Here is a 23,379-nt window from a genome sequence, read left to right as displayed (position 1 = left end):
TGAGCATACCATCCCTATAAAATTGCTGTTACGTAAAACTGCTTTCAAATTAGGCCTGTTGGAGACTGGGATGTTATGCACTATCGCTTCCCCTGGCATGCTTCATTTAAGCTCACAAGCTGAACATTCATTCTGCCCAGAGAACTTACCCAGGCATGCAAAAGGGGCTTCACAAAACAGGCAAAAGAGAAGGGAGCAGAAAACAAAAGGGGAAGAGAGAGACAGGACCCGATCATGGTATCAGCAACAAGCAACGGCAACAAAATCTTGTTGCAGTCTCATTCGGGTGCTTGCCAAGATTTATTCGTTCAATCCGAACATCTTACAGTACAGCGTTTTTGGTAGGTACACGACGCAAAAGTAAACACCGAGAATAATTATGATGAGTGACGTATGTTTCAAAAATAATGGCAGTTCAATGACCGTCTGGAACAAACACAAATAAATGCACAAAACAATGGCTGTACAAAAAAAATGTGTCCCCGCCCCCCCGATCCCTCTCCCCATGAACACACACAGCTGCCTTCTCCCAAGTGTCCAAAGCAGGTTGTGCCGGTGACTTGAATCAAATGAGACGTCCGCGGCATTCTTCCGAACCACACTGGCAGTACATGACCCGCTCGGGCACGCTTCCAACGTCGTAATTGTAGTCCCACGTCAGCTCCACGCCTGCCCTGATGTACCTGCACATGCAAAATAAGAGCCAGGTTTTGACAATGGACTGAAATAAAACGAATCTCACATCCATCACCACTTTCGGCCACGGCATCGAACCTCACAAAACCAGTGCAGCCAGGGAAAAAACGTGAAAGAAGAGAAACTGCTGCATTTTTTTTTTCCTCTTTTCATTTTTAGAACTATCCCTAATTAAGCACATGCATTGTGCTCTTCATGCTTGAGTGTCCGTTACTAACATATAAACAAGCTACTCTAGTGGTTTTGGTACGCATAAACATCTTTTTCATCCATACGGATGTTGCACGGAGATACGCACATCTGAATTGGTTGTCTAGTGAAACTACAATGGGCAGGAGCGTATCCAGGTTTTTTCTGAGGGAGGGTCAGCTTCTATTAGTGTTGTTGTTGATGATGATGATAAGGAGAAGAAGGATAGTCACCGAAATTTTGGAAAACCAGAAATACAACAAATAGAAAAAAATTATCAACTAGACTTTCTATGACCTGAGCGGTCATCTTAGGGGAATAAATTCCCAAATTAAGGGGGGGGTCAGGACATCTGAACCTCCCCCTCTGGATCCGCCAAAGACAATAAGTATTCGTTGGCTGCTTTGAATGTCAATACAAAATTACAACCACAACAACAACAGCACCTACATTCCTGTTCTATATACACTCCGAAAAGGCATGCTTTTATCAAACCAAAAACAGTGTAAACGTGTCTTCAGACAGCACTCAGTTTGTGCGCGGTAATTTTTCAGCACTCTGATTTTCCTTTCATTTACTGCTTTTACTGCCAGCGACAACCTGCTTTGGCACCACAGATGTCAACAAATTAGGACCAAGGCAGCACCAATTTTAGCAGCCATCACCATTTGTTGCTGGGTGCTTTGGTAAGCTGCTGGCAGGCCTGTATGGCATAGTTGTTTACAAGGGCCTTTGCACAGTGCCGCTAATTTGACTTCAATAAAACACGCTGTTGGGCTAGTTGCTACACACTGAATGTCTGCCACCGTCCTTGTCTTCTTTGCGCTAAGCCTCCAATTTGCTAATTTGGCTACTCTTAATTTGAGATATCGCGATTCCCTAGCAAAAATTTTAATAGAAACTTGCATTAGTCTTACACATTTTTGTATTGGGTGTATGGACATGTATTAGTTTAATACAAACTTGTTGCGGTTATGCAAGTTTTTTGCATTAGACGTGTTGTTCTAATACAAATGAACCTACTACAGTTAAAACCCGATCTAACGAAGTCACTGGGAACGAAGTCTGATAATTTCGTTACATCGAGAACTTTGTAAAATCGGGACCCTCATATTACATGCAGTTGAATCCATAAATTCAACGTTTAAAGGGAGGTGCGTCTAAGCAGCTACCTTGACATCGTAATTGCACCAGCCACGGCACTCGCCTGCCGATAATTGAGCAATGCATCAAGCCCTTGGTGAAAACATTAAGCCAGCCAGGGCTTGCCCTGAAGTTGTCGCACCCCAGCGGACGTGCGAGACACAGTGTTTTTTCTTGTACCACTTCCCCACTGAGTGGAACATTTTTGGCTCTCATATCCTTGAGAAACGTAAACACGGCTTTCTCCAACTTCTCGTGCAGGGTGGTGTTCAGGATATTTTTCCCCGGCACTATTGGAGACGAAGTAGCATGGATGATGGCGTCCTTTCCCTTCAAGATTGTGGAAAGCGTGCTGGCTGGGATGCCTCATCTGTGGTCACTAGACTGCTGAGTTCACCTCGTGAAGATCCATAATAGCGAAACTAGATGCCCCATTTTTTTGTTCTGATGTGGCACACTGAGGAAACATATTAGAAATTGCTCCTATTTCAAATGTCTGTTTCTCAAAATACTTCATTAAATCGGGAGCGGTGCTGAATCTATTTCGTTAGTTCAAGTTCATAAAAGCATTGAGCCGTATAAGCACCCGTGGGAGAATCAAACGTTGCTCATTAGATCGGGAAATTCGTAAGGTCGGGTTTCATTTGATCGAATTTCGGCTGTAAAGCGCTGATAGGCTTTGGAGCTATTAGTTTGTATGAGTCTAATACAAACTAATAGAGATCTATTGGTTTAAATAAAAGCTAACACAAACTGACCCACAAAGTACTATTTCCTACATCTTTATATTTTCTGAAAAATCAGAAGACAAAAGGTTATAAAATGAAGGTGCTTAAGCAATTAGTATAATACTATGAAGTGTTTTGTTCCCTGGTAAATCTCCGCAAATCTCTGTCTAAATTTATGATGCATATTGGTCAATATTCTTTTTTTTTTTTTTCCACTTTCGTGCCTAAAAAATGCGCTGCTATCAGAAATGAAGAGAGCTGAGGGGGCTGAAAGTGGTGCCAGTGCACAAGAGGGGCGAGAAATTTAACAAATTATTCACACTAAAAAACAGTGCAGGGACGAGGACGGAAGAAGTGACAAACTAGAGCGCCCTAGCTTGTCACTTCTTCCATCCTTGTCCCTGCGCTGTTTTTGTAGCGTGAACAATGTGTACCCAACTAGCCCAACGCCAAGCCTTAGTAAATCTAACAAAGCCGGCAAGCCATTGGGGAAGTCAAGCCAAGGGGTTGCCAATATGGCGACAACAACAAAGTGTGGGTAGCGTGTGTGTGTGTGTACGTTCAGGAAGTAGGTGGCTAGAAATAATCGGCTTGTAGCCTTATTCCACATCAAACGCATATGCATCCCATCAGTGAGGAGTGGTGGAGATGTCTAGCTCCTGCCTAACTTTGACAGATATGACCCGGGCCGCCACCCGACCCATCTCGGACCCTTCACCTATCCGCTTCGGACGTCTTTGTTGCTTCTCTAAGGGATGCCTCACGACAAAGACATTCCACTCTAATCACATGCTGCAGAAGGGTGAATGCCGTTTTGAAATTACGTCACAATGGGAACAGCATTCAATCAGCCATTAACGCACTCGATGTGCGCCCATACCTGGACCATACAGGTTTCACTTGAGCTGTTTTGACTGCACGCTGCAGCTATTTTGTGGATTCGCATTCCCATTTATTAATTCATTCTAATCAGGTTACAAACTTATGCATCGTTAAATTATTCAGCCAGTTCTCTGTCACCCAGAGAAATTCGCGTGCGTGCCCTGATAGTAAGTAATAAAATGCGCTGTCGTTTTCATTGCTTCGTTTGAACTTGCCACTGGTTCTGATAGAACCAAGAGACATTGTATCACCTTATTGCCACTCATAGACGCCAGTAGACCTATCAGACATGCACTCGAATGTAGCTCTATTAGTGGCAATAACCTTATACAGCTATCAGTTTTTGTATACGAATTTTTACTAGGGCAATCATAGAACGTCTACAACACGTGCAAAAACTGTGCTAGAAGAGCTAGGTTCAAATGGTGCCTGATCCCTTCTTACCTGGCCGCAAAGAATGCCACCCAGGGGAACCTCAGGTCATGACTGTCAACAAAGACGTTTTGGACGTAGACGTTGGGTGAACAGCTATGCTGCAAGGGGAAAAAAATTTCGAAAGCAGCGGTCAGAACGCTCATCCCAACACCTCTAGAGTTACTACAATTGACACCTTCCTGGTTGCATTTTTTTTTTAACATGGTGAAGAATCATAACTTCCAACCAACCTCACTAGTCATAATGAACGTATATTTTTTAAGACGTTAAACTAATCTTCCTTTGGAAAGTATTCTGCTTATCTGCTTCCGGTTTCTTTCCTCCTGACAACAGTATATTTTGGAAATTTTACCAAGATACTTTCCATATAAGAACATGCTCACACCACCTATTTTTTTTGCAGTAGCATGCACTACACTAGGAAGGTGGTTTGAAAATGTAAAAGGCTTTGCTAGAAAGGAATACATCTGACACTGTACATAATATTTTAGAAGGAATTCTTTCCCTTCTACAAACAGCTTTATTACGGCATGGCCCCACTAATGTGTAAATCTGCAGAACTGCAGATTTGCTGCGGTATCAGCACTAGTGTCAACATAGCATCAGCACTGAATCCGCAGTACTTCTCTGGCATCATTCAACTAGAATTTAAAAAGGACGCTGAATGCATCCTAGAATGCGTAGGCCATGTTCACAGTGAATTTTTTGGCTGGCACATTTTTAAACCAAGAAACTGGACCGACAAGCACTGTTTCTTTTGCACTGCTCTCCCTGCTGTATTACTGACATTGGCCATGATAACACACTGGCGAGACTGCGGGGCTAAATTTAACGGGTTGCCACCATCTTTAACCTCAACAACCTGAGCATGAACAAATGAAAAGTTGACATTAAGCATGAGACTGGTGAAGATAAACATTCTTCGAGGCTGAGATAGAATGACCACATCATTACGGTAGTTGGTGTGGCGTGCACCAATAATACGAGCTGTTCTCTGCTGTGCTGCACGTTACAGATAAACTTAAAATCTAGATTTGTGCTAAAATGTCAAATAACAGAGTGAATGCCGATGCTAATACGATGCATTCACTTCTGTGTCTCTCATTGCACAATTTCACACATGCACAGCTTTCATTCTGTATTGAGATGCAAGCCAAATTGGGATTTCCAAAACCAGCGAGCACAAGAATGATGAACAGCTTTCTTTTTTCTTTTTTTTAAGAGTTGCCTGGCTTACATTCAGGTAGCGCCCTATGTTGCCACAGTTCTTGGCGTCCATGATGTAGCAGTACTCTTCATTGAAGAAGCTGCGAGTCGATGGGAATCGTGGAGTCTCTGCCTCTTTCTCGCTGGGGCTGTCCATGGGCCCCGTGGTAGGCTTAGCATCCTTGTCTTCTGATGTTGCAGAGAAGGGAGAGAGGAGACCAAAGTGAGACACGCATGACCACACAAGGTTTACATGCAGGCTTTTTCGCTGCTTGAGAATAGTCTTCCATTTGCTCCTTTTGGAACAGCACAAAAGTAATGGCTGGCTGAACGTAATTCCACGCACTTTCTATACTTGAACATAGGCTAGTCCCTTTGGCTGCAGTAAATGCATGTGTCTAGTTTGATGCCTGACTGACTGCTATGGATACTGAAATATAATGAAAGCTTTGTGTAGAAACTAGAATGTTGGCCTACGGTACTACACCACAGTGCCAGGAACATGATGCTATCATGCAACTCATAGCGGCAACAGTTGTTTAATAACTCATAAAATGCTAAAAGCATGAAAACGTGGCTTTGCCGCCCTGTATGTTTTTGCCCACTACAGTTTGTGCAGCCACATTAAGTGAATATCGAAATGGAGTTGGCGATTTTGGCCTTTTCCTGAAAACGGTAGAAATTTAGTGACCTCTGCGAGCGAAATAAATGTTTAACACTTGCTTCTAAAAAAACACAAACTTCAGATAGTAATGACTACCAACAGACTGCCTTAGAAGTTGTTGAGCTTTGTTTCAATTTTTATTTTTGCGAATGCTCTCCCTTTAACCGCCAATTGACGCTGCTTGATATGCAAAGGTAACCGACCCATGTCAGGCCCGACCACTCGCTAACAGACTCAAGCAACCAGGTGGGTACTGGTGGGCAGGAGCTTAACCGTCAGCGGCCCCACACAGCAGCAGAGTGCCAATGCACCAACCACGAGAAGTCATGGTACAGGTGGCCGGCAGACTGCCAATTTGAAGCTCCAATGGAGCCGATGAACGTGAAAGCACACACATCAAACTCCCACTTTCCTCACTCGCTTGATCCCAAGTTTCTTCCTTTAACGACGCTCTCTCCCTCCCCCTGTTTGTTGTATCAACCTCTGCATTGCCAAACAGTAGTTTCTTTCGTTGCCGTCTCCTCCCACATCTTTTAAATGCAGAGCACTTTAGGGCCGCGCCTTGTCATCGTAACTCGCTCGCTGGACCCAAGTAGAGCCACACGGCGTTCTGTCGTCGCGGCGTAACCCAGAGGCTTCGAAAGCCAAGCGGTTTATTTAGTCATAAGCATTAGAAACTAGTGAACCACTGGAGCTTGCCATACATCTCCCCATTTTTTAGCGCAAAGAAAACTGTAGGTACATTTGAGGCAAAATTTACGTAATTAACCGGTCGCGCCCGCGTTCATTTAGTTAGGAAGGCTCGTTGGGTTGGTTTTTACGACAGTAAGCGATAAAAAGTGGCAGTGCAACGCCGGCACTTGCGGGAGGAAAAACAAGCTCAAAGAGAACAGAACTCCCACTGGCGCAGTTTCAGGCAGGGGACGCACGAGCACTGTGAAGGCGGAAAATTTGAGTTGCATTGGGTAGCAGCAGTGAGCGGGTAACGGTGCTACAGCCTATTTTATGGCGAATTACTGCTCTGCACTTCCGACAGCTTTCACATTGAGTGGAACGGCTTTATTTTTTTTTTCTCTCTCAGCTTATCTCAACTTTCCTACACGTGCCTGTCTGCACTTTCCTTCTTTGTTCGTCGTGATCGGGCAACAGCACCACAATGTATAGCATGTGGTGCACAGCTGGCGGAAGTGGGGATATTTCATTTAGGGGTTCAGTTAGTGGTGAAACAGCAAAAGATTTCCAGCCAGAATGTAGTAATTTATATATAATGAAGTGCATTGTGTGACTAACACAATAAGTGAATAAACAACAGCATATTCTTGTGCCTTTCAAAAATGTATACATTAATCTCAAGATAACTAAAAATATGCAGGAAACAAATCAGATCTTCTGAAGGTGCCGGCAGAGGAAATAAACAGCTAGCTATGCATTTTTTTAGCCCACTTGTACTCTTTACTCTTTATCACATAGTACTACTCTATCACACAGTATGGGAATGCTCCCCCACACCCAACCTCCCTCGTAATTTCCACCCTCCCCTTCACAGTGGGCAGTGCCAGCTGTCCAACTCTGAACCCGGCTCCCACCTTAACCTGGTGAGACGGCCTGGACAGCCAGCCAGAGCCAGGGACTCCTGGACTCAGGAGTCTTCCCACTGGTCTGCCTCCATACACGGAGTTGGATTAGGCTTCAATAAAAGTTTGTTCTCTCTCTCTCTTGTGTTTGATCAATTCACGTCTCATGATGCAAATTTTGGATTATATGAATAATTTTCTCTAACCTACGAGCTTCATAGTCATCGAGGTTCTACTGTATTCTCTACACCTTCTCATCGGTGGAAGTCTTTGGTAACTCATTGGCTTCTGGCAAAGTGTAACAGTCTTGGTTTGCAATTTCCCAATTTGAAAAGCCAAATGTTACGCTGCTCTGATTACATGTGGTAATATGGCAATAAATCTCCCAGTATGGTGAAATTATCATTCAAGCACAATCCATTTGTAACAATTGGGCACTACTGCACAGGGGTGGTGCGGGACATGACACAAGGCTGTAAACAACACACAGGCAGGATCCAAACGAGCACCCAAGCAAAATGCACAGAATAGGCACACAAGCCACCCAATGCCACAAAAATAGCACGGAATCAGCAAAGCAAGTCCTTAATAACAATGGCAAAGCTCCAAATTTTTTTTTTTCATTTGCACGCTTGTTGCCACCTGCGTTTGGTTTGACCTCGTCTCCTGTGGGCATCCAACATAAGTGCTATTAGCCTCTCAGTGGCTGCATCCTGAACAGGATATATATGTCACATGCGCTGGGTTCCACCATGCATTACTGTTGTTCACGCAAACTGCTGAAGTGCTTATTTAGTTCCCTGGGAATGTTTTCGCTTGGTACTTCGCATTTCTGCGGGCAGCTTTTCAGTGAGCACGGGCAAAGAGTACGTTGGAACTGCTCAAACTTATCCCACTTGGTCACTTCCATGCACTACGCACGACTCACCCTTATTCTTTTTCCCCTTCTTTTTATCCTTTGCCTTTTCAGACTTTGTACTTGACTGGCTGTCCTCCCCTGAGGATCAGGAACAACAAGATTTGTGGCCCAATAAGCAAGACGGGACCAGGCATCAATGCATACAACAAGTGCAACAAACAAGCGGTGCCTTCTTTAAAGAGAGGTGCCAAAAAAGGGGTGCCTTCTTTACCTCCAGAAGCTTTAACCCTTGTCGTGCCATGGGAGAGACTCACACAGGTGCTTCGTGCAAAACTTGCAACAGACAAGTCATTCTCGTCCAAGATGCTGAGGTGCAGTTGTTACCTTGGCTCCAAGATAGCATGGTGTGCCTCCAAATATACAATTACCATGGCTTTTTTACACTTTTTTACGGTGTTTCACTTTTGTGCCATGAACGGTGTTTTTAGCATTTGTATTGAATCCAAAACTGACAGCAGGTGAGACAAAAAAAAAATGCAAGCTCTGAAACTTAAAAATGTGCAAGTCTGATACCTTGCGCCCGGAGCAAACACCAAAAAATAGTACCGTAGATTTCATTTTAAAGAGTAAAAATCAGAATCAGAAGGGTAAAAAAAAAAAAAAAAAAGAATAACAGACTCTTGTCATTCCCCCACCAGGAAAAATTGGGTATGGGAAGGGTTAACGCTACCGAATTAATCCTGCCTCTACTCCTCCTATACACTGTTCATTACAGCAAACAGTGCTCCGATTTCTAATTTTGTCTCTTCAAGAAACAGTGCAAGCAACAAAAGCAACCTCAAACACTGCACAGAACACTGGGACACAAACGGCTAGCATGCCACAGCAAAGAAACACTGAACATCTACACACTAAAACAGATGTTTAGGCATTTCTGAACAGCCACGTGCATATTATGCACCTTCACAAATGTGAATTTAGCCTTGGGCAAACACCGCATCCAAGAAGCCTAAAACTGCATACACATATCAAAGACGAAAACGCCCACCATTTATGGCTTCCACCTCACTTAATTAGCCCACTTAGTATTAATCCCTCGCTTTACCTATGACACCAAAAATGATTATGGGTGTGCTTCTAAGATGCGTTGCTTCACTGCTAAGGCTGATAAGGAGACAGAGAAACAAATAAACAAATCAGAATTAAGTGCTTCAGACAGAGCTGGATGATCAGCCTGGAACCACTCATAGCTACCAAATACCTCTTCTGAATGCGACTTTGACTCTGCAGGTTACGCAGTAAAACAAACCAACTGTAAACGCCATTCCTTTACGCGACTCTACACAAACCTTTAGCTGGGTTTCCTAACTTACTTTTTGTTGACAGGATATCACGGTAGGAACCACGTTTGAGAAAACTTCCTAAAGTTGCATTTTGGAAAATCTTCCAAAAGCTGAATTTTATTCCTCTTTTTATGTGTAAAATTTTAAGCCAAATTTTATGCGTCACGCAAAGTTCGAGACGCCGCCTCTTAACTCTTACTGCCTTGCAAATGAATTTGCATTTAAGCAGGAAATGCTGCAGGAACGTAAGCTGTGCCATTTATTATATGTTCCTAATGGCCACACGCATTCGCTTTAACCTTCCAACAAATGCCAAACTGCTAAGAAGTATTTTACTCGGTGGCTAGCTTTGCAACTGAGATGAGAAGAGCTGGCCCATATTAGCCGCGGGGGCTCAGTGGTTAAGCTGAGCCCAGGGACACGGCTTTTCTGATGGAGGCGAAAAAGCAAAATAGCCCGTGCGCCAAAATTTGGCGCAAGTCAAACATCTCCAGGTGGTTGAAATTAATCTGGAGTCCTCAACTACGGCATGCCTCAAAACCCAGGTGTAGCTTTGAGACATTGAAGGGGCCATGCAAACGAAATACAAGTTTTTGTTTTATTGAAAAGATTTTGTGTTTTATAGTGTCCCCAGCGCTTGTCTGGAAGCAGACGATGCTTCATTCACTGAGAAATCAATTTAAAGAAAAATTTTGATTCTCGCGCCAAATTGTGTGTTTTCATGACGTCTGCAACGACATCACAAGAACAGGTCTTCAAGCTAAAATTGGTGTGCTGCGGATCGTTGTTTACCGTTAGTCAACCTAGATGGCGCCACCATACTGCGGTGGGCCATTTTCTGCCTTTGCTTTGTTTTTGACCGTGTTTGTACCTGGCTTCTTTTTGTTCAGGTAGAAAATTCCAATTCGTGAAACATTGTGTTCGCTCGACAAATATGTAGCACTGTTGCTTACGCCAATCGGCCCAAAGCGCCGCTCTGCTGTGCAGCTAAAACACGCATAGTGTGCTCAGTACCAACAGCAGTACACATTGGTACTTGTATGTTTACATGTACTTTCATAACTTCCACTGTTTATGCCATCATTTTTACAGCTATGAAAAGAACGTGCCCCAAATTTAAGCGCAAATAGCTCTTTCGACAAGCTTGTAAGCCCTGCCTAATTTGCGTTTGCTTTTGGCGACCTCAGCCAATCGCAGAGCTGAATCATATGACATCATAGGTTCTGTTGCGGGATATGAGCTAGTGGGTCGCACGGCCATTCCCTTTTTTCCTCATTATGTAGCTTATTTGAGCGAAGTTTACGTTAAAATTGGTGCCAGTATGTTTCTAACGAGGCCATCTTTCAAACGAACCAAACTTGTGCTTTGTCTGCATGGCCCCTTTAAACCGCAAACTTGAATTTGAAGAGATCGGCCACAGACCTGTCTGGTCAGACGGCTTGTCCTCCACGCTCTTGGAGTCCGATGACTCATCATCTGCCGATTTCTCGGGCGAGTTCTCCTTCTTCTCTTTGCTCTTGGCCTCCTTCTTGGACCGGGTCAACTTGCTGCTCCCGTCGTTGCTCGCCTCGTCGTCCTCCTCGTCGTTTGCCTTGCCGTCCGAGGAGTCCTCGGCCATCGACTGCTCCTTCCGATTCTGCAGCCTCGAGCTTCGCTTTCTGTGAAACAAGGCACGGCCAACGAGGCAGGGTACAAATACTGCGGACAGGCTAGATTTGGCATCTACACCACCCGCGCCTCCCATGCCCCCAGTTAGGACGTGAGCTACGAAACACATTCAACATACCACACTTCCTCTCATAACACTTGCATTTTTTGGGGGGGAAATTCGATACAAGATAGGGGGCGGGACAATTAGGCGAGGGAAATTTTTTCACCAAATGTTTCTGGGCATCGCATGAAAATGCGCATTGACTTTTAAGCGTCTACGTCCACTCCTGCCTTTCGTGCAAACACAAATAGTTTGAATAGCATTTAGAAGGTAGCGTTCAGCAGCCATTTGGTATCACCTCCGGTTGGCACAAGTAGATGACTCTAGTGACAGCAATGTTAAGGATGCAATGAGGGAAGATACTCTGATCTTTGATGCCCTGCGTAGGGGTGCGATTGTAATGCGAGTACCTGCGGTACATGTCAGACACATAAAAGAGCTGCAAGCGTTTTCATCACTCTTCAATGCTACGGTTTTGTTGTTAAGAAGGCACTATTTCATATAAATCATCCAGTGAAAAAACTGAAACTGCCTGCTCACAACTGGTGTGCAGGGATAGAAATCAAGGCACTGTCAGCCAGACAACGTAGTGTGGACATCAGTTTGAGCTGCGTACCGTGGAAGGTCTCCACATGCAGAGTCATAATCCGAGTCTGTGCCGTTATCCCGTAGCTCATCTTCACTGAAAAAATATGAGGAGAAAAAACGCTTGTTACCAGGGGCATGCCAAATGTTTCAATAGTTGGGATGGCAAAAGTGCGGCCACTTTTTATGCCACAAAAACCACAAAAACAAAATCTTGCTCGATTACCGGTAAATCAGCATCAAATATGTTTGAACTAAGCAACACATAATAAATGCAAGAACCCTACAAAGTGGAAGGCTCATGCCACGCTAACACCAATTACCGTATTTATTCGAATATAAGGCGGTCACGATTATAAAGCAAGGGGGGAGTTGAAGGACCCAAGAAAAAGAAAAAAGTTTGCACACTAATATAAGGCAAAATAACGAAAGAAAAAAGGCAACTAAATTCCTTACATTTCAGCAAAGCAGACACCAAGTATTCATGAACTATCTGCACACAACGGGATTTATTCGAAGAGAGATGAAAGTGCAACTTAGAAACTGTCTTCAGAGGTGGTGGTATCCGAATCTTCCTTGTCACTTGCGCACTCAAAGAGGTCATCGTTCTCGGCACCGTCAAGAGCATTTGAAATGCAGCACTTGCGGAACGATGCCGCAACCATGGCTTCGGGGATCGCTGCCCAAGCGTCGACCACCCACTGGGCGAGCATAGACGGGGACGCCCGCTTCAGACGTCCCGACGGCGTCAGGGCCACAGTGTCAGACGCCATCCATTCGTTGTACAGCCGTATGACGTGTGCCTTAAAGGGCTTGTTAAGGCAAACAACAAGCGGCTGTAGTTGACTCGTCATGCCCCCTGGAGTGACGACCAGCTCCGTCTGGTTGTCCATGAGCTGCTTCTTCACACCTTCCGTGAGGTGCCCGCGGAAGGCGTCGAGCACCAGCATTGACCTCCGGGCGAGAAGTGCCCCTGGTCTCCGGCACCACACCGACTTTATCCAGTCAAGAACAAGCTCTTCCGTCATCCACCCTTTCTCCTGGCAACGAATGTGGACGTTCTGCGGGAACACCTCGTTCTTTGGCATAGTCTTTCTGTTCAGGATGATGAAGGGGGGCAACTTCCGGCTGGGCGTTGTGAAATCTTCCCCCCTCCCGGAGACTGGTAATTCCGTGCAGTGCGCTTCGCAGCTATTGCGTTCGCGAGACCTGCTGCCATCGTCGCAACCGTCCTCCTCGCGGTCTTCGGGCAGCGATATGCATTGATATGCATACTCGTCAGGCGTCGTGAAATGGCCGTGCTTGCTCGCCAACACGCCCCAACAGCGTCGCATAATGGCCGCCGCGAGAGCAGTCTGTCTTGATTTTACCTAACCGGCCAAACCGCTTCCGCTCACTGACTAGCCAGAGCCACTGTTGATTATTGATAGTGACTCTGGCTAGTCAGTGAGCGGAAGCGGTTTGGCCGGTTAGGTAAAATCAAAACACACTGCTCTCGCGGCGGCCGTCTCTCGGGGTAAAGCAGGGAGGGGGGGGGGGGATTTCACAACGCCTACGAGGCGCCTGCCCAACTTCCACCCATCGGCGGTGCAGGCTAACATCACGGTTACCCGAGCCTTCTCGTTGCCTGTAGTGCGCAGGCTCACTTGGCGATCACCTTTTTGGTGAATGGTCTGGGCCGACGGCATGTAAAAAAAAAAAAATCGGAGTTTCGTCGGCATTGCCAATCTGCCCAAGTAGGAAGTCGTGGTCACGTTGCAGGCCGATAACATATCTTTGAAAGGAAATTAGTTTTTCTTCATAGTCTCCTGGCAACTTCTGCATCACGGAGGTCCACCTTCGCAATGAAAGCCCGGCCCTCTTCTGTACTTCTGCACCCAGCCCTGGCTGGCTTTGAACTTGAGAGCGGGAATGCCATGCTCTCTCGCGATTTCGCGCGCCTTCATCTGCACGATGTCGGTAGTAACTGATAAACCGCGGCCTCTTCTCTCTTTGACGAAGTCCGTCAGCGCTTTTTCCACTTCGGGAAACGTTCCCTTTTGTGGGCCACAGAAAGCCTTCCTCGTCGCGGCGCATGCTAAGAGTGACGTCTTTTGTTTGCGCCAACGACGGACGTTGTTTTCGGGAACGTCAAACTTGCGACCTGCCGCGCAGTTTCCAGTGACTTCCGCCTCTGCCATGACTTTCCTCTTGAAGGCTGCATCGTAGTGGCAACGACGACTCGCCATTGCGCTGGTCGCGTGAAACAAGCACAGAGAAAGAAAATCTTGCAGCAGGGTCTCCGAGAGCTCTAACAAAAAATGCAAAATGGCGTCCCAACTTGTTTACAAGCTTTGCAGCTACTACTGGCTTGGAACGGCTACTGCTGCCTCAGCTCGTTGACATGGTCGAAGGCATCTGCTGCCATGGCCTCTGCTGTATCGCGAACTATTCAATATTCTTGCAGTTGCCGAAACTCGGTAATTACTATCTGCAACCTGCCTTCGTGTAAAATTTTATGCGTTTTATTCTGAAATCTCTTTGTTACATTTCCAACAGTGTCGTCGGGCTCTTTTGGATGCTTGGAAATGGTTGGAAGGTGGAAACCAAAACTGTCACACCAGAATCGGAATATTGGGATACTGAGCTTCGAATATAAGGCGGGGTATGACTTTGAGAACACAGATTTTGGAAAAAAAACCTCGCCTTATATTCGAATAAATACGGTACCAGTATCGCTTAACATCCACTCTTCATGGCTTGGGTACTGACCACACGTGCCTCATTTCAGGCATACTGGCAGCCATTGCCAATAAATGCTTCAGAGCTCAAATCTGAGGCTAGGAACAGGAGAAATGCAACCTGTTCAGCATATGCACTTTGTTGGCAAAGCAAGCTGGAAGCTTGCACAACTTTTGAGTCTCTTAAAATCCTCTCTTTGAATTTTGAAACTTTGTCCATCAGAAACAGCACTTTTACACTTGCTTAAGGGGGGACACGGCTTTCAACTTCAGAAAAATGACCAAAACATCGTTTTTTTGAAAACCACATATTCGGCTTCTATGTTTCCTAATCTGTATGTCTGCGAAGTTTTTCCGCTGAAAAGCGTCGCAAAGTGGCATAAAAAAATAGTTTTGCCAGGCGCGGTGACAAACTATCAGCGCAAAAGGGCGAAAAAAACGGCAATTTTCAAAGCGCTGAATCTCCGCAACGGTGCCACCGGGCGCGGCCATTTTGATATCGTTAGATCGGCCAAGCGTTCATCTTTCCGGTTCCGCTCGTCTCATTTATCTTCGTTCATTCACAAACACACGAACGGCAGAAAAGAAATGATGCAGAAACGAAGCTAGAAATAGATGCTGAAGCGCTATTCGTCCTCCGGTCGGGCCGCGCAAAGACGGCCCTCCTGAATGGGTGTCGCGGCGCAATGCAAGATGGCAGCCGCCAGAACTGCGTAGCGTGCGGTTTGAGTTCATTTTCGGTGCTTCGCTCGGCCAAGTTTCTATTCAATCGGCGGTATTCAACACGGACGCTATCGCGATAGGAATGCCTAAGATCACGAGCCAGATTACGGGAAGTTGTGTGGCTCGAAAGGCAGAGGTCATCGAACGTTTCATGGGGCGCGTGACTCTACCGTCGCCAGACCCCGGAGGGTGACGCGGTGTGCGCGCTTGTGATAGCAGTTCGTGAAGTGAACTTTTAGTCGGATTTGCGATGTTTACACGCTTAGTTATTGCTGTGTTTTTATTGTGGGCTCGCTAGCCTTGGGAAAGAAATGGTCGACGCGTCAAGTGCTGCGGCACGCACGGCATAGCCGATGCGCATTGCAGCATCACATGTCTGCGCAACCGGTTACAATTGAACACCAGTTGTTGTAATTAATGCCTGCGACGTTAGATTTAATCTTAAAAGCGACCTGACAAGCCATATCAGGGATAATCAAAGTACGATATGTCGCGGTAAGCGTGCGCTGCGATGCGCGCGAGCCATATCGCCTTTCTTGCGCAACATTTCCCGTGCACTTCTAATAATCATGCAAACAGGTTTGAAATAGGAATATAGAAATAAAAATATGTTCTCTGCCTTAGAAATTTACCTTACTGTTACAGCATTTAACAGTGATTTTTGTAGGGAAATTATTGACACCAATGCATATAATCATGGCTTAGGGCATACTGACTGTGCTGCGAGAAATGTAGGATGCCGTCAAAAGTAGTGAAAAAAAAACCCTTCCATCAAAGTTGGAGTTATGCACAGTATTATACCAAGCTTCAAAGTAGCTCATTTGCAACCTTGTGGTATGCAATTTTTTGGCAATGAACACCTGCACGTATGAGTACTGAATTGCTGCGCCAGGCAAAGTAATAAAACATAAAAGAAGCCAGAAATTTTCAAATTTAAGTAAAAAAAATGTTTCACTTGTTGCCATGGGGACAACACTGCAAAGGGAAGTTGTCCAGTGCGATACTGCCAACCAGCTAACCTACTTTGCATTGAAAGCCCAATGAAAGCCATCTCCCCCTCCCTTTGGTCTGCTAACTGGGCTATGTACTGTTCACAGAGGAGCTGAAAATGATGTTTTGTGGAAAGAGAAAGGCTGTAAAAGGCACTCCAATTTCAAGGCAAGGCCTTCCAGAAGCCCCATGTTCAAAAGGACATGAAAGGTTACAACCGTGAGGACTTTTCATAAGTGAAACCTATGTTGCAACTTCGGAAGCCGTTTTCTCAAAACAATTTTTTTTGCCAACTGTGACGCTTGTTCCAGGGATTTCTTTGTGACCGCTGGGTCTATTTTGATTCCGGTTCTTGCATTACATTCCTTGATGAACAGTTCGGGTCGTGACACTTTTGGTTTTCCACATTTATTTTTTGTGATTTTTTAATTCAAATAGTCGTTCACAGTCGACATGCCTGTCGCTCATTAACCTCTAAAAAAATGACAACTAAAAAACATTGTGTTGTAAAAAAAAAATTCTACAACTGTCACGACCTCGTCCATTCATTTGGGAACGCAAAGCACTACAAAAGTTTTCTATCATGTTTTATAAGTCGCTCAAGCTCGGTACAAGCGGAACAGAAAGAAAATCTAATAAATAAAGAAGTTATCAAAATATTACCTTGAAATTTTTATGGTGTTATAACAGAAGCATTTCCAGTTGCTGTGCCAATTTTTATCAAAATCCACAAAGAAATAAAAAAGTTGATTTTGAAAGCCACGTCCCCCCTTAACCAGGCGAAGCAAGTTCGCTCATCTCAACAGAACAGTGTGCAGAGTAAAAACTTAAGCTAAAGAGCAACAGTCATTAAAACTGCCATGCATTTAGCCAAGTCTGCAAAAGTGTTTCGTCAGTTTGGAGCTAATAACAAGCTCCAAATTAGGTACTTATTTTGAAATGTGTAGCAGGGTTCAAATTATCCAGAATGTTGCTACGAGCAAGACTCACTCGACAGTTTCATCAGAGTCCTCCTCGTCCGAAGGATTTACAACGTCGCTCTCGTATCCCTCCTTCTGTTTCTCCACCACTTCAATGTGGTCCAGCTCTGCCAAGTACTCGTCTCCGTACTGGTTCCCATCCTGCACAGGCCACATCAGGGGGGAAAAAGAAAAAAAAAAAGAAGCATTTTACAAAAAGCGCTCAATAAGTTGCAACCACATCAAAGATGACTCTAGGCAGGCTTCCATGGTAACCCAGAAGTGGGGCAGGCTAGACAGCTCGGCATTCAAGATTTGAAGGGCAGTTATCTTGCCTCCATTTAGACTGGGGGCAGCGTCCCACTCCTTCTGATGCAGACACACAGTTTCAACGTACCAAAGTGCACCATCATTCTGTGAAGGAACGTCTTAATGGCTACATGCATAATATTGCAAGACTGACATATATGGCTGCGTCATGTACCAGTTGTGTTTTACCATACATAAAATGTCTGTACTCATAGTAACATTGTGATGCAGAAAAAATATTGAATGCCATTCCAGGCTTTGATGTTAACAGTGGTTTTGTTGTCTTTTTAACTGCAAGGTGGACTGTTTCGACCTATTGCTTCATGGTCTCTGTGTAGTGACATAATACAGCCAGAGAAGTGCCCAGTCCCTTCCACCTCACCCCCACACCTGCTAAGGCAACAAACATCACAGAGAAAGCAGCTACGCATTGATGCTCCATGGTGCGCACAACAGCACACTGTAAGTAGCAGCACCATTGCTAACTTTGACCTACCACCTTCGCTCTGACACTGCCCCCGGACACTTTATCCAGGAACACAAACAGCCAGGCATCTGATGTAAAATTTCACCAACTTTACTTCCTAGCAAAAAAAGGTGAACTCAATTTCTAAAATGCAGTAGCCTTTAGACCCTGCTTCGCATGATTAAAAGACTCGCAAAGGAGGGATTAATGAGTACCATCCACTGTGCCCTCAGTTTGCTTGGTGCGCAGTTCTCGTGACTGCGTTCCTCTAGATGCTATTGTAACCAGAACACCCCTTTGACAAGTGGAATGCAGCAATTTGTTTCTCTTTTTCCCTTGCCGCGAACACAAAAGCTCGGTTGCCTCTCCACACTGGCGCCTGCCAAGAGCAATCCCGAGCTACGCTTGCAGTGCAAGGCAACGACGCTCGCACAGTCAAACAGCCCTGCTATCATACGGGGCTCCTTATCCTCGGTAAGCGCACCTCGTTGGCCCCCTGCTCGTTGAGCAGCTGTCCCGCGTAGACGCACACGAAGCTGCCCTGGGGCAGGTCGTCGAGGCAGCGGATGCCCCAGCCGCGCTTCTCCGTCTTGAAGACCTGCAGGCGGCTGCGCAGGCCGTTCTGGGCCACCCGGTTCATGCACCGGCGCGAGCAGTGGCACTGCGAGTTGCACTCGTACACGCCCGTGATGTGCGGCTCCTGCAGCCGCCGGTAGTGGTACCCGGCCTGCGGGTTGCGCCCCGACGGCAGGGCCTCCGTCGCCGCCACCGTCAGCTGCTGGCAGCTGCACTTCTCCCGGTCCTGCACACACGCACCCGCCCACCACCCGGGTGTACTAACCACCATCAACATCACTTTCACCCACGTGGAGCACAATATGGGAACTTCTCGGGCATTATGACACTGTGACAAATCCTTCTTCCACTGGCCTCGAAACTCCTGAGGAGTTCCTGGATTGTTGTGCATGCCAAAAAGCCACTACACCACACCGCTGAATTTCGGTATTTTCTGCCCTACCAAGTAGCTGGACAGGAAGTGATCACCTAGATTCTTCCATTCGTAGGAGTATCTAGAAAATGTTCTACAGTTTTACCAATGTTCCTAGATTCTAAGCACCCTAATATTTAATAACCAGTGATGTTCTTAAAAGTGGGGAGGGGAGCTTAGATTCCCAACGCAACAATTTTAATGAAGAGTCAGCTTTTGTGAAGATTTCCCTCTGCTAAAAAGGGGGAGGGCACTTAATAAGAAGCTGAAGCTTCGTTATACTGAACTGTGAGGCTGCCTTAAAGCGGCCAGCCAGTAATCACATAAAGGTGCAAAAATGTTCAAGAAAATGTGCCAAATCTTCTAACAGCAACATGCATCAAGCAGCAATGCCTGCTCACCTGGCAGTCATCTTCGCAGTCACAGCCGCAAAGGAATTCCTTGTCCAGGTTGAGCTCCACGCCCTTCCCGGGGTATCGCATAGATGAGTATTCGACATATGTAGGGTATGTTTGGTCGAGGCTATTTACACAGGAAACTGGAACCTGGATGGGAAAACAAGATGATGATACAGTCGAGCCCATGATACTGTGTATAACAGTAAATTGGATATAGCAATGAACTATGGCATCGTTTAGTTTTGTATGCTTTCTATGGTAGAATAAACCAGTTACTGCAATGCTCCAGTACCGCGATATTGGATATAAGGATTGAATCCAGTTACAGCGTGCACCAAAAATGTGAGCTGCCGCCGGCTCTCCGCACCAATAACATGTGCCGCGAGCCGCGATGCACCTCGCATCCCTTCCACGCCTCAGAAAACGAGTCAACTGCACCGCTTATGTGGAAGCGAGAGATGGAGAGCAGTTTTCCTTCCGAACCCCCCTCCTGGTGCCACCACTTTGACATTGGCATCATCTCCGCGCCCGCTCGCTCGCTCGCATCGCGTGTTCTCAACACCTTGTTCGCTTGTTGTGTCACGTGCGCGCTGCTTTAAATTTGACTGGGTGCCTCTTCAGCTGCGTGGAAATGTGCTGCGTACAGCGGTGACAGTGACAACTCTGACGAAGCAGTTGCACAGCCTACTCAGGTAGTGCCTTCGCAGGGGGACCAATGCATTTTACAGTCCCTGAAGGACTTTGTTTCCATCAAGGACCTTCCGCTAAGCTAGGTGAAGCCCCTATAGATGCTCTTGAAAAAGATGTGGGCCAGCTTCGCAAGCAGCAAACAAAACTGACACACTATGGCTTCTTTTTTGCAGATAGGTAGTAGTACGACCTTGCTTGCATGCAAAAAAAACTTTTTGAGCTCTGTTTCGTCTTTTTTTCTTTTTTTTTGAAGCCAGCTTATAACAATTACTGGTGATAACGATGGAATTTTCTTGGCACTTTGATATCGTTATAAATGATGTAGACTATATTTTGTATACATTAGAAGAAGCAAGTGCCCTAAACTTTGGTTGTTACAACAAAACTGCACCTCGTTACCCAGCAAACATTTTCACACAATGACCTAAAGTTTGGTTGTTTACACAAAACTGCACCTCATTCGAGAACAACCATTTTCACACAATGAAATTTTTCACACTTTGCTTATTCGCAACACCTTGTGCTTTATTTGTGTCAGTACACCAATGTGGCACTGCAGCCAATAGCAAAGTGTTTTTACAAGACAGTGGAAGAAAAACTACTGTCTTATACTAGAGTTAGCCAACCAAATGCAAACGTAGAATGGTGGCATCCTTTAGTGCGGAGCACTTTAGGGGCCCAGCTCGTCCGGCATCCCGCACCCAAACAGAGAGGCTTCGAAAAGATCACCGCTTCCCCTGGTCGGGATAAAACCTGGGCCCCCCGCGTTACAAAGCCGATGTCAATCCCAGCGCACTACACAGATACACGTTACTCATATGCAAAGTGTTGGGGGTGATCTTTGAGCTGCGCCGTTGCCACGGAGGCTGCTGTAGCTGGGTCAAAAATAAGTGTGCAATAATATAATATAAGAAAAAGTAATGAATTAACGCATTACCCCATATTAATAAAACTCAATCCAGTGTCTCTGTATAGGTAATTTCAGGGGCTGCCACACCCTCTCTTGACTACTGTCACTATCAATTCCAGGCTGATACTAAAACTAGTCAAGAGAGGGTGCCACAGCCCTTCTGGCAAATCAGTCCTCCGCACTTTCAAGTTGATTGGAACTGCTGTAGGTTTTTTCCGTGGATGTGGTGCTTTTTTAAAATTCACAGAAACCTCAAGATGATACTGGCACTACAAACACATAAATGGCTATGAACAATCACTGGACAGCCCATGGAAATGTTTTCACAAACACGAATAAAATGTAGTGCTGCCTAATATTGGCACCTAGATCAAAAACGGGCCATCACTCGCATATCTGTGCCAAGCGAGATAAACGCTCACCTGCTCCTTGCCGTAGGTTATGTCCAGGATTGAGGTTTTCACTCCCGCGGGCTTGAACTCGCAGAAGACGTTGACGCAGCTGTCGAAGCAGAACTGGTCTATGGTGAGGTGGGAGTCGCAGACCCTCAAGTAGCGCACCACCTCATCGATGTCCCGCAAACGCCTCCCACATGGAGCCACATAGTACACCCGGCGCTTGCTCCTCTTGCTCTGCTTTAGTACGTGCCTGCATGGGGATGCCACTTAGGTGACTATGGTGCAGTAAAATCACCATCGTAGAAAAAGACGTTTCTTTTGTCATCTTTGATATGTTTGATCGGTTTGATCAATTTTGATCTTTGTCATCTTTTATCAACCCTGATCTGTTTCATAGCATCTCCGTATTTTATTTGCTCATAGAATTTCTACTGCGAGAGCAGTATAGGACTTCCCACAAACTTCTCAGAACACAAAAAAAGACCAAAAGTTGAAGGGGGTGCAGGCATTACTTTGGTATTATCACTGCTGCCTCATTACAATTGTAGTCTACAAGCACAACCAATGACACAGAGGGAAGTGGTGATTATCTTACTACACCCAATACTTCATTGCAGCTAAATTTCATTTAAATGTTATACAGTCAAATCTCATTACTACGAAGCCCACATTAGCAAATTTCTCAAATTTACGAATATTTTAAGAATCCCCACAAGATTGCCTATATTTTCAATGAAAACTATTTCACAACTACGAATTTCAATATGGCGCACATTTAAGAATAACACACGCAATTTACTTTCTTCATCATAATTGAGGAACATCAGTATTACGAATTCGGCTAAAAGTAACAGCGCTGCAACTCTCGCGCGAAACGGAAACTGCCGCTTCTCTGCATTTCCAGAGTGCAGTAGCTATCATCATCACATGTCAAGTGCCAACGGCTAGTGCCACCACAAAGCTGTGGTTTAATGTGCAATAGCCTAGCAGGCCTAGCCACGTTTGCCTCTTTTCTCTCTCGTTGCGTTGGTTTCAGTGGCTGGTCGATCGTTCTTCGCGCTAATCCCGTGTTCGAGAAGGTATAGCTTTGTTGTGGGTGATTTTGCTGCAAAGTTTGCGCGAGATCTAAGCATGAATGCAGCTAGCGACGAGGCAAAGAAGACAATTCAAATTACTTTTAGTGACGATGATGACAGGAAGGAAGACTACTATGGTTCACCGAACACACAAGAAGATGGGAGCGTGTCGAACACTGATGTTTTAGTGCCCACGGACAAGTTCTGCACTTTCACTGCTCGGTGCAATGACGTAACCGATGAGGTACTGTGCAAAGTGGAATATGTAGAGGCATTCCTAGCCGGCTGTGGGTGTTACACATGCAAAAAGAAAAATAACTGATTTCTTCAAATAAAGCAGCTCTGAAGTGAGCTCAACATTTTCATTAGAGAATTTGCCTGTCTGCACACGCGTCTACTGCTAACGTACATCATTTTTATTCCTGGGTTTGAGCACTGGCTTGTAACCGCCAGTTTTTCATGACAACGCTATTTCAAGATAATGAACGATTTTCGGTGGTCAAGCGTGATTCGTTATCTATTGAGATTTGACTGTACACGGTTTGACTGCATTCACAAAAAGGAACAACCAACTGCAGTGCCCCACCACAAGCAGTCGCACCTATTTCAAATGCCTCTAAAAGGATCAAGAATGAAGCTCTGCTCGAAGCTAACCCCAAATCTAGTTTCCAGCATTCCTAACAACAATACTCTTGACTTGGGTTTGAAGTAACACATCCTCAAATGGCCGTTCTACA

General features: G+C 45.4%; 1 protein-coding gene across 13 annotated transcripts in view; it reads right to left on the bottom strand.

Moving 5' to 3' along the window:
* Nucleotides 1-235: 235 nt before the first annotated feature.
* Nucleotides 236-23,379, bottom strand: part of Egg (SET domain bifurcated histone lysine methyltransferase eggless) — a 206,926-nt gene continuing 183,782 nt past the window's right edge. For 12 of the 13 annotated variants that reach the window (XM_077703716.1, XM_077703715.1, XM_077703717.1 and 9 more), the window contains 10 exons: nt 21,591-21,816; nt 19,572-19,715; nt 18,667-18,984; nt 17,439-17,569; nt 12,047-12,112; nt 11,142-11,377; nt 8,446-8,514; nt 5,311-5,468; nt 4,083-4,171; nt 236-683 (listed from right to left, as the gene is read on the bottom strand). In XM_077703716.1, the coding sequence (XP_077559842.1) occupies nt 566-683; nt 4,083-4,171; nt 5,311-5,468; nt 8,446-8,514; nt 11,142-11,377; nt 12,047-12,112; nt 17,439-17,569; nt 18,667-18,984; nt 19,572-19,715; nt 21,591-21,816 (1,555 nt within the window). In that variant the 3' untranslated portion in view covers nt 236-565. The remainder of the gene's footprint in view (nt 684-4,082; nt 4,172-5,310; nt 5,469-8,445; nt 8,515-11,141; nt 11,378-12,046; nt 12,113-17,438; nt 17,570-18,666; nt 18,985-19,571; nt 19,716-21,590; nt 21,817-23,379) is intronic. The other variant, XM_077703718.1, reaches the window with a different exon arrangement.

The sequence above is a fragment of the Haemaphysalis longicornis genome, unplaced genomic scaffold, assembly GCF_048455015.1.
Source record: "Haemaphysalis longicornis isolate Haplotype H1 unplaced genomic scaffold, Haemaphysalis longicornis Haplotype H1 scaffold_3, whole genome shotgun sequence".
Classification (NCBI taxonomy): domain Eukaryota; kingdom Metazoa; phylum Arthropoda; class Arachnida; order Ixodida; family Ixodidae; genus Haemaphysalis; species Haemaphysalis longicornis.
This window is presented reverse-complemented; position numbering and strand designations above follow the sequence as displayed.